General features: G+C 38.6%; 1 protein-coding gene across 1 annotated transcript in view; it reads left to right on the top strand.

Annotated features, from left to right (window-relative positions):
• Window positions 1-12,083, top strand: part of LOC115630547 (neural-cadherin) — a 154,607-nt gene that overhangs the window by 51,847 nt on the left and 90,677 nt on the right. The window contains exons 9-11 of the mRNA XM_030527156.1: window positions 2,754-2,943; window positions 5,559-5,741; window positions 7,917-8,103. Coding sequence (XP_030383016.1) covers window positions 2,754-2,943; window positions 5,559-5,741; window positions 7,917-8,103 — 560 coding nt within the window. The remainder of the gene's footprint in view (window positions 1-2,753; window positions 2,944-5,558; window positions 5,742-7,916; window positions 8,104-12,083) is intronic.

The raw sequence follows: 12,083 nt of genomic DNA, 5'->3' as shown, positions 1-12,083 counted from the left end.
CATACGAAAGGAAGACGACTGAAATCAGTACAATAAATAATACCATCCATTAATTAAAGGCATGTGAGTTCGCAGGACAATTCAGAGATAATGAATCACCTGCTGCTCGTGAAGTACTCTCAGTACAGCAATTATATATTCGTGTGAACTCGCTAGCAGAACTCTATAAGCCCACTTACTGACCTTCAACACAGGTGACCTGCATAATAAGTGCCACGAGCAGCAGGTTGGCCACTCCCCGGTGGCCATAGCCTGCAACCACTTTGTGGCGCATCCATTCGTCTGTTTTTATAGTTTGCTTTCTTCAGGCATGATGCAGTTACCTTCATTCCGTTAATCATAACGCTGCTCTCGGTTATGTCATGAGAAAAAAGTGCAGTTTGTTTGTTGTTAATAAAAAAAAAAATGAAAAAAAGAAGGAGAAACTCTAAAGTTTGAATTTTATAATTGCAATTAAAAACTTGAAGCAGCTCTTAAATGACTTTGGGCTGCGCATTGCATAAACATGATGGTCGGCGCTTTATCTTCTTGGAAACTGACCACATGGCACTGACGTTTTAATTATGCGCCAGTTGGTGGGCAGTCAACGGAGCTCTTTTTTTTGGTGTATCTTTTTATCACTTGCACTGACCTTATCCACGCACCAGTAAAACAAACTAAAAGCAAAGAAAAATAGACAAACAGATCGCACATACGCACCAGCACCATAAAGCAATTGCAAATGTAGATGAGAAGCAACGTTTAGTTAGTTTAGTTGTAATTACGCTTTTCATTTCAATGCTAAGCAAACAGCAATACTTTCTAAGTACTGTGTAGTATGTACTCCTGCGTTTTAATTTTTTCCTACCCTGTTGCCTAAATAAGTTTATGTGAGTGTGTTTAATAATTTAAGAACCATTTGGGTTGTGTTTGCTTTTCTGTTATTACTTTCTTTGCAATTATCTTGTCCCAGCACAAAATTGTAAATTTCGTACATTTAGGTTACAGCTAAACCCACTTGAATGTAGCCAAGATGCTATTAAAAGCCCGAGAGTGCCGCACGCGTTAAAAGTGTTCGGTGATGAGGGTAGAGTGTTGTGGGACTGGCGCGCAAAGAGCTAGGCAAGCGTTTTCAAGTGCGCGTATATCATAATAATTGTGCTTGTTGTTGCTGTTGTTCCTGCCATGACAACAGCGCTTAATGTGCGCGCTTTCAAGTGTTTATTGTGTGTAAACATGCAGCATACTTTTCACACACACACACACACACACATATATACCAACAGAATTACAAAACAACACCAGCAACAACAGCCAGCTAGTACTAGATAAATACGCTCAAAGGAGGGAAGAGTTGGCGCGCCGAGCACGTTATAAATTTAACCGAAGGTCCTTTCTCACTGACAAATTTTATTTCATAAACAGTGATCTGGCGCTCAACTGTGAATTAAACTTTAATTGGAATTTAAAAAAAAAAACTACATTTAGGCTTAATTTGTTTGTGTTCTGGCGGGAGATTATATGCATATATGTACATAAATAGTTGAGAAATATTTACATCAAGAACTCACACAACAAATTATGCCTCAAAACCATTACATACACATAACAATTGAAAAATTATATGAATTCCCCCATCTGTGGCTTTTTTGAATCACTTTCCACTGCCACTTCCTCATTTCTCTCTCTTTCCTCTCTTTTTGCTCACACATCACGGCCCTGGCAACACTTGCCATGCAGGCGAATACTCTTCTTTTTTTTGCCCCGCTAACCCAACTGCCAGCAGTTCTTGAAGCCCCTTAGTATTTGTTTTTTTTCGCTTTCCCGTCAGCTGCAAGTGTTGCCCCGTCCCCGTGAAGTGTGTACAAAAGTAATATTTTATCCACACCAACACCAAGACACCAACAACAACACCAAGACACCCAGACCAAGAAACAAATTTGGCGCGTGCATGCCTAATTTGTTTTTCATTATCATCGTCTCATCCCACACATCACCCCTAATCCCGGAACCCACATTTTCCACATTTTCCAACCTTTTAAAATGCCAACAAAAGAAAAAAAAAACCACCCGCCTATGTGTACTATATATTCGCGCATCTGCCAACAACTTTTTGACATTCAAATGGCAATTAGATGATTTTTTGAAGCCATTTCCTGCGCTCTTTTTTGTGATGGTTCCCGACTAAAGCCTCCGTTAAAGTGTTACTTTTTAAAGAAATATTCTCTCATTATTTCTGCACCAATGCGTTAAGGCATCCTTTTACCACACACACAAAAAAAAAAATATGTACAATTTATTAATTAATAGGAAATCGCAAAAGTGCGCCGTGGCGTCAACTTTTTTGTATTTTGACACAATGCATGCGTGTGTGTCTGTGTGTTTGCGTGCGTGTGTGTGTGTGAGAGCGTGTTTTTCATTTGTAAAATCATTATTTTTCAACGCTTTTATTTCTCTTACCACTAGATCAGACTTTTTTCTGTGCCGACCCTTGACAGGGTGGAGGCACAGCTTCTGCATTCTTTCATTTCCATTCAATGTATTCTCCATATTTGAATAATCATAAGTATATAACATAAGTATATGAATTTGTTTTTTGATATCCACATATTTGTGTATATTTCTGTAGCTTATAGTAAATAATTTGTTCACTCTAATATTCATGTAGTTCCCTACGCCTAATACTTACCACTAAATCAAAAGTTCACAACCATTGCCATTTTGCTAATATTTGAACCTGTTTTTTAAACTCGTCCGCCTGCCAACGTCTGCAGTTCGGGCATTGAAGGCAATCCGACGGTATTCTATCGGCTTATGCCCGGGTCCACGGCTCAGACCAACAAATTCCACACCTTCTATCTGCAACAGAGACCAGACAATGGCGACACATGGGCCGACATAAAGGTCAATCATCCGCTGGACTATGAGAGCATCAAGGAGTACAATCTTACGATCCGTGTGGAGGTTAGTCTAGAACATGCACAAATTCTTCTTTGATTGAAAACCAAGCTTCAGCAAAACTCTTGAAGTTGTCGTTCGCGGGTTCAATTAAGCTTACAACTCAACACACTTGCGTTTATTTGACTTTTGAATCTGAGAATGACTTCCAAAAACATTTATAATTATTTTATTTGAAAAGTTTTAATTACTTGCTCGAGCTTTGCGCGCAACATGCAAATACTAGGGTGGCGGGGCAGCCAACCTACTCTGTGGAAGCCGCAATGGCAGTTCAGCCGGTTGAATGCTTAACTGACTGCCTGAATGACTGACTGACTGACTGACTAGCTGGTTGAGTTGCTTGCTGGCTGACGGACGGGCTAAGCTCACCGCCTTTTTCGATTGAATTGAATTGAAATGCAATCAATGTCAAGTTTTAGGAGAGCAGCATGAATGCAGCTCATTAGTGGAGCCATTGAAGTCCTGGCCCCGGGCCAGTAAATAGTTTCAGTTGCCAGCATTCGCCATAAATAATAGAAGGCCAGGCTAAATAACTTATGTCGAATGAAATGCAAACAAATCTACCAAAATAATAATGAACTCTGGGACATGGAATATGGGATATGGGATATAGAGATACGGGATATGGGATATGGGATATGGCTGAGTCTCTGGGCCACAGAGCAGCAACCACAAACGACAGAAGTATCATTGACAGGCAATTGCCGCTGTTAATTAAACATAATGAGTTTAGAGTATTTTTTGTTTGTTTATTTTCCACAGAGCATAAAAACTAATGGACAGCATGTTTGTTTAGCGACTGACAACAAATTAAATGCAAATAGCGTGCCCGAACATGGAATACTTGTATTTAAAATAGTTGTGAAATTTTCGCGGTCGTTTACCAAAAACATTTACATTCGTTTGGTTTATGTTTAGAGTTCAAAATAAAGTTAATCCGGGCTATCGACTTTCGTTTCTAATTTTAATTTTCCAACATGTGCTTACGCAATGAGTTCCAGAAATAAAGATGAACTATCGTGGCTAACTTTAAATCATGAATTGCCATTGATATAAACAAACTTTGGGGAAAAAAGCAAAAATGCAGCCTATTTCAAATATTTCAATTTGTATCTACAAATATCAATAACAATTAAATTTATTACTCGATTTTATATTTTATTGAATTTGTTTTTTGTCCCGTTTCGCACAGCGATGCGCATTGTTTGTGTTTATTACTGCAGCTTATGCTAAAGCTAACAGCATTTGAAACTCTGCATCCTTTCTGTTGCATTCGTGTTTGCGCACGGATTGACAGTCTTGAAAGTTTTCAATTAGACAAACTTGCTCGGCGAATGTCAACACTTAATTGGCAACTCACTGCGATGTGCTCATAAGCCATGATTGCACCAGACAAGTAGGGCTGACTGGTTTGTGTGTGCGTGTCAGACAACATAAATAATTCATTAGAATTTCAGCCTGACAGACTTGATGTAGACAAACATATGCTTCTATCGATTACGTTCTGGCTTATTATATGTATTCCCCTATTATATGCATTGGTTATCATGAAATACAATCGGGATTTGTGCAAACATGCAATATTAATAACGAAAGATGCTGCAAACCAAACAAGAGCTCAGATTATTTACATAATCCAGAAATTCATAGAAATCGCCAACGGGCAGATATGTTAAAGAATGTTGCTAACAAATTCGATTCTGCCATTTATATCCTCGTAAATTATGATTATTTACATCGAGCAGATATCTCTTTCGTGTCTGGTGATGGTTTGGTGCAGCCTTCACTCTTCTTCTGAGTCTCCAATGTAATGGGGGGCCCGATAAGCAGCAATTTGTAATTAGGTATGAGATCTAGTAAGAAGAACAACTATTATTTTCCCCTTTCAATCAAAGGGGTCCTAGTGGTGACGCTGATATTCTACATCAATACTATATTATTGCAACACCTTTAGTTGTCATCAGTAGTTAGTTTAATGAAGGTAAATGACTTTGGTTTTTTAATTACTGGCACTACATCGTAAATGCGATTTCCTAATGCGATTTGAGGCTTAAAAGTGACTGCTGGCCTCCAAATAGGTCCGACATTGAATCACAGTGTTAAAGTCGCAGACTGCACTTTTTCCCCAAACCAGTTACATTCATTGAAAATTTACGATTTTAATACATACTCGTGTAGTAAGTTGAAGTATGCACATAATAAACAAATTAAACTTGTAAGGCAAATATGCGCGGCATTTTCAATAAGCTCGAGCGCCTCTTGTGCAAATTAATAAAAAATAATATTTGATTAAAAAATACTCCTCATAGCAAACAGACTATTACAACAAAAACAACAGAAACAACAACAACAGCAGTCGCAACGAGAAGAGTAATCCACCATTTCGCGTTATTAATATGCTAATTAAATAGACTTTATTGAATAATTAAAAGGCAACCCCAGAAAGGACGACAACATTGAAAATGTTAACAAGCAAACTCACGTGACTGGAATAATAAACAGCGGCAATTTGTATGAAAATTAAAAAGTTTCTTTTGTACTCGTACTACCTATGCATTGAGGACTGAACTTAAATGGGTTTTCTCTGTGCTGCCACTCATCCATCCATTTCTTTTTCACAGAACAACGGCGCCCAGCAATTGGCATCGGAAGCGACCGTTTACATAATGCTCGAGGATGTTAATGACGAAATACCGTTGTTCACCGAACGCGAACAGGAAACGGTGCTGGAGGGCGAACCGATTGGCACAAAAGTGACACAAGTGAATGCCATTGACAAGGATGGCACATTCCCAAATAATCAGGTGAGCGAAAATTGAGTGGGCGAAGCGGATGCGACGGCAGATTGCCTTCAAAATTAATGGCTCTGACGGATCGCATTGTACGGCGAGAGGGGGAGGGGGGAGTGGGGTGTGACGTGAAAGTGTCATTTGGTAAATGGCTTAAATATATGTATACTTATGTATGCATTTTCATTTTTATCAGCAATTGAAGGATTAAAGTTTCGGCTATAAGCAATGTGTATAAATTTGTGGCAAAGAAAAGTATTTAAATCAACATTGAAGCGTCCTCATTTTTCGCATTATTATCCCAATGAAATAAGTATGCCTGATATTAGGTTAAGGAAAATAAATATTATAGTGAATGAATAATGAAGCTTTACATACTATATAGGAGGATATAGTTATCTGTTGTTTATTCTTTTAAAATCAAGTACGAACATTAAGGAGAAAGAAATATTTATATACGGCACTATGTTTCATAGAATAACAACTGAACCGTTCGATATATTTATTTTAATTAATCTTATAGTTTGAACAGAATACTTTATATAAAATTCAAATTCGATGTAAACTATCCGCAAGTGATAGCAAACTAGTCTGTGCTAGTAAATTATTTCGTTCCCAAAACTCAACGATCAAGAAAGAAACGAAGAATTGCATTTTGTGGAAAATATTTAAATATTTTGCGCACCATAGTTGGGCGAAAGAAATAGTTACTGAAAGAAAATTCAATTTATTTAAGAGCGTTTATTTATTATTATTTATTGTTGTTATTTGGTAATTTAATTTAAAAACATTACACATATCCAAAGCATAATAATATCTCGAAATAAATTATAATACACTGACGCACAGCTATGCGATCTTAACATTCCAATAATGATAATTATTTCGGACAAACCTATACAGACAATTACTTACGCTATAAACGGGGCGATTACGACTCCGGAAAAATAACCTACCAGCCCAGAACTTGATCTAAGACTCATCTATGAAAAGCGCATATGCATTTAATAATAGATAAAATAAAGAACTTATTCTTAGTCTCACAAAGAGAAGGTACAGAAGATATTATTAATATACAGAAAAAAAAAAGTATATTTCCGGTCGAATAATATTTTGTCAGTGTAGAATTTTCCTTCAATTTTAAATGCCAGATTTAAGATTGAAAAATAAGAAAGTGTTGTGCGGTTTTTAGACTATTTAGAAATTTGCAATATCTTAATTTTTAAATGCTAAAAAACCTTCACAGCAAGTAAGATTATGTTGCCCATGATGTTGTCACTTTTTAATTTTCCCATTCACCTTGAGGAGGAGCGACTAGATATGCTATTTACAAAGGCGATTTCTCTTTGCGATTCACCATCGTTCGCCATTTTAATTGTAATTTTGTCTTTCTCTAGCCAGCTAGTCGGCTAATAAATGTCAAAGCGCTGCTTTCACGCCCTTCTTATAGAACTTGCGAGTGTGTCGCCAAGTCCGTTCAGTGAAAATGGAAAGAGCCGCTGGTCATAGCCAAAGCGAAATGCAAAATGCGAATCCGCAAGTTGGCCACGCAGTGCGCTCTATGCGCTTGACAGTGATGGTGATGGTGATGACGGACTCGACCCTCAGCCAAGTCCGAGCGCATTTCCATTTTAATATGCGAGCATTCTTCTTGTCACATTTCGTGTCCTCGGGCAAAGTAATTTTCATGTACGCGTGAAATGTCTGCACTAATTAGCGTTCTCATTTATAGCGTGGGCGTTTCTTTCTTGTCTAGCTCGTGGCCGGGTTTACGGATTTGATTATCATTATCATTCCAGTAACGCTTTAATGTCTCCACTGTGGCCAGCGGGCAGTGGCTTGTGGCCTCTGGCTGCAGCTGCAGTGATTAAATTTCTCAGGCGCATTACATTTTTAATTTCCCTTTTGATCTGGCATAGAAGGGACTTGAGAGGTTAGCTGACAATTTTGATTTCTAGCAATGGATAGGGAACTGAAGCTAGAAATGAAATAAATGAATTCTTTGTGCAGATCTAGCCTCACCTACCACTGACTACACAACTTGACAATTTTATGCGCACTCACAATTATTCAAAGAGTAAAAGCCAACGAAAATATAATGGGAAAGGGGCAAAGTGAAAAATTGAATAATGAAAAATGAATAATGAAAAAATGAAACTAACAAACGAACTACTTTTCTGCCACTTTCAGGTCTATTACTATATCGTGGACTCGCCACGCAACGAGGGCAAGGAATTTTTTGAAATTAATTTGCAAAGCGGCGAAATCTTCACCAAAACCGTATTCGACAGAGAGAAGAAGGGCGCCTACGCCCTGGAGGTGGAGGCGCGGGACGGTGCGCCGTCTGCCCGACCCAACAGCAATGGACCCAATTCAGGTGAGTGGGCTGCACATCCTCCTACCCCCAATAACCCCTCATAGACATAAGTAGTCGACTTCGGCTTCGTCGGTTGGTGGCTGTTGGTGGTCAGCTACTTTATGGGTGGCCCAGTTGGTATTCTATTGCCCGACCGCTTAACTTCCTTCATGTTTAAATGAAAAACTTATTTTTGTATCTTTTTGGGGCGAAAACTTTTCAGCGCTCCAGCAATGCACAATGCGTTTATGTAAATGCGTGTTGGGGCGAAGTTTTTTCTAGCAAATAATTCGTTAAAGTAGTTTTATCGCTGGCTAGATGCAAATGCATGAAATATTCAACAGCAATTGGATAACGAAAGAATATGTTTCCAGTATATGGAAATTCTAAAAGTGCATGTCAATCAAATACGAGTATGCATACAACGAGTATGAATAACAACTATACTAGTCTTTCAAAAATGAACATGAAAAATTTTTACAATTCATCCCTAAGCGTTTTCAATCCACGTTGCTATCGTTTAAATATCTTTGGCTCCTTATGTCCATCTACATCTTCGATTGAACAGTTTTTCGCGGTCTTTATTGATGTGCTTTTAACAGAAAATACATATTTATAGAACGCATCTGAAATAAAATTAATTTATGAGTTTGTGAGTTGGAACATACATTCTAAGTTCTAAGTTTTCAACTCTATTTGTTAGTTTGCCTTAAAAAGACAGTTCTGTGCTTAAATTTGCAAAAGTGTAATTGTGTAATTTAAATATAAAATATAAACGAAATTAAATACATTTGTATTTTACAAATAACTACTTCTTGTTTACAACTTTTAGAAAATTATAAATATAAACTGAATCGAGTTGAACAGGCTGCCAACTGAGCCTAAGAAGCGTGAAAAATGATCTATTTTTCGTAAAATAAAAATTTTCTTTAATAGGGTCTATTGCGTTGCAGCTCGTTTCGAATGGTTGGTTACTGTGCAGGGCTTTTATCTGCTCGATAGCGAGTTGCCCAAACGCATCCATTTGCCTGCCACGCCCATTGAAATACCAGCAGCAACACACAGAGTGTCAACATGAAGGCTGTGCTTCTCAAATAAAGTGCCAATACTTTTGCTATTCCTGTTGCGTGCAATGCAATTTGTTTGGTCTCTATTTACAAGCTTTATCTCCCTCCGCCCACGCACCCCACGCCCCCCAGACACCACAGACACCCAAACACCTAAACCCCGCTTGGTCTGGCAAACCAAATATAAATATTGACCACACTGGTAGGCAGCTGGCAGTGGAGAGCGGGTCCAGGCGACTGCGACCCATTTAAGCCCAAAAGTGTGGCAGCCAGAATGTTTTGCCTGTTTCGTTATTCTGTGTCTCTGGGTGGGTGTGTGTGTGTGTGTGTGTGTAAATGTGTGTGTGTGTATGTAAGCCTGTGCGTGTGTTTTGCAAAGTGCAGTTGACTTTTATTCATGCCCCGTGCTAGCAGCACGCTGGCCCCCATTGTTCCACAATTGGTGGCACAACCGCCTACCCGCCCTTTGGCAAATAAATGTGCGTACATCAAAAACATTTTGGATCTGAAGCTTGTGGCGATGCTGTACAATTTTTCGCTGCCAATATTTGAGCAGCGTGTACTTTTGGTGCGAAATGTTGAAGGCGCTTTAAAGGGAGGAACACTCAGACCCAAGACGTTAGAAACTCTCCCACGCCTAAAATAAGCAATTAGGCACATGTCAACAACTGCCAACAGCCAACAAGCACTCGCATTGTATTTTATTTGCGCCACAATTTTGTGCCCACGTTGTATGAGTGTATGAGTGTGTCTGTGTGTGTGTGGAAGTGAATGTCGTCTATTATTTTCCTTCCCAATTATTTGCTGTTCATTAAAATTGGCCCTGAAATGGCAGCCATTCAATATGGCCATGTTTGTCCTTTTTGCTTTCTTTCTCATTTCTACAGCAAATGCCTTTCAATTGTTTTATAATGCCGCACACATAAGCGCGCTTCGCCGAGCTTAGCGGCAAATTGAAACTGAAATATGCTTGCATACTTTTGAGCGCTCTCCCGCTGGAAAGTATTCGCACAGGAGGCCTCCTGATTGAGTTGGTTGTGAGAAATCCTTTAAACGAAATGAGAATATTGTTGAATATAAATTTTTGTAATCCTATTTATCTGCCTTCTCTTCACATACCAGATCCTTGATATGGCAGATATCAGTAGCATCATTGGGTATAATGATAAACTTTACAAACAGCAACAAAGACTCCTCTCCTCACGCAGTTGTATGAATCTAAAATAATAAAAATATTAATAGAGAAATCCTTTGAACGAAATGAGAATATTGTTTAATATACATTTTTGTAATCCTATTTATCTGCATAAAAAAATGCAAAGTATTTTCACATACCAGATCCTTGATATAATGGACAAACAGCAACAAAGACTCCATTTCTCTCTCATTTTCATGAAGCTAAAATAATAAAAATATTAACAATAAATCATACTACAAAAATATAACTATTGCTGAACTAAGCTGTTGATGCTATTCTAAATTATTATCTATGGACGGTGTATTGTTTTTTTAACAGAGTGAGCAATCAAAGTTGCAATTTTGTTATCAGTTTTTAGCAAAAGCTCCACAGTGCGGCGTGCTGTGGCCCTGAATGAAAATTAAAAAGTTCCTATTTTGTGTTGTTGCTGCTTTGACTGCTGCTGTTGTTGTTGTTATTGTTGTAGTTGTCGGTGTTGTTGCTGTTCTAGCAACAGAAATAAAACATGTAATTTACAACAGTTGTTGGGCTTTTGTGTTCACAACCGTGGCTTACAAATATTGATATTCATGTTTGGGCGAAAGTTTCGGCTGCTGTTGATACTGAGGCTGACTGCTGGCTGTTGCTGGCTGTGTTGCTGTTGTTGCCGTTGTTGTTGTTGTTGTTGGTGTTGTTTTTCGACACCGCAGTCGTAAACTATTATTAAATGCCTAGATGCATGCATGTGTGTGTGATGCAAATTTTGCACATTCTATTTGTTGCTGTTAATTGATTTGCTGTAACGTGTATTTATGTGTATTTTAAAACAATTTCAATTTGTGCTTCCTTTTTGGCCCGCAACTGTGTTCCAGCCAGGAGCTTTTCCTTTTAAAATTTAACCACTTGTATGCATTTATAGTGCGCTTTTCTGCATTGCATTTTCTCTCGTTTCTTTAATTCCTTCATATTTTCTTTTTTGATACGTCACATTGGTCGACTCGGCTTTCAATATATTTGTGTATGTGTGCGGTTTATTTTACCTTTGTTTACCTTGCTGTTTTTCCACAATTTAGCTTTGGTTTGTCCGCTTTGTCCGCCCTCCCTTTTGACTGCTGCATTTGTTTGCGATTTCGCCTTAATGCCTTCGACGAGTTCATTGTGCATGCCATTGTTGCGGTATCCAGCAATGCCCGACTGGCTCCCCCGCTCCCACGCTGCTACAAACTGTTTGGAGCATTTGAAATTTCCGTTTTGCATTAGCGTTTTTCCTTGCTATTTACTTTTGTTATGCAGCTTATATTGTTTGTGGCACATCTATGGAGCGTGCTTTCAATGCAGCTGTGATTCGAGCTGCCCGGGCGAACGGTCGACTCTGTTCGATGGCTTTAAAGTTTCAATAAATTTTTCAGTTTCAGTTCAAACGCCATACAGCTGCTCCTCTTCTGCATTTCTTGCTTCATTGCCCCAGCAGCAGAGAGATATCGGTTTCCACAGACTGTACACACACACACACACACCCCCACACGCACAAACACATACACATACGTAGAAATACAGATATCAACGGCATTGTTTTTCTTCTGTGTATGTATAGACGTATGTATGTGTGTGTGTGTGTGTGTGTGTTTTGCCCTGCGCTTTGTTTGTTGTTATCTGTAAAACGTGCTCTTTTTAGTTATGCATACTTTTAGGCTTAACGCCTGCGTCCCTTGCCACGTGGGCTGTCGATTTCATGCATAAATTGTGGCACTGGGCAA

This window comes from Scaptodrosophila lebanonensis, unplaced genomic scaffold (assembly GCF_003285725.1).
Source record: "Scaptodrosophila lebanonensis strain 11010-0011.00,11010-0021.00 unplaced genomic scaffold, SlebRS2 tig00001410-arrow-pilon, whole genome shotgun sequence".
NCBI classification, from domain to species: Eukaryota; Metazoa; Arthropoda; class Insecta; order Diptera; family Drosophilidae; genus Scaptodrosophila; species Scaptodrosophila lebanonensis.
This window is presented reverse-complemented; position numbering and strand designations above follow the sequence as displayed.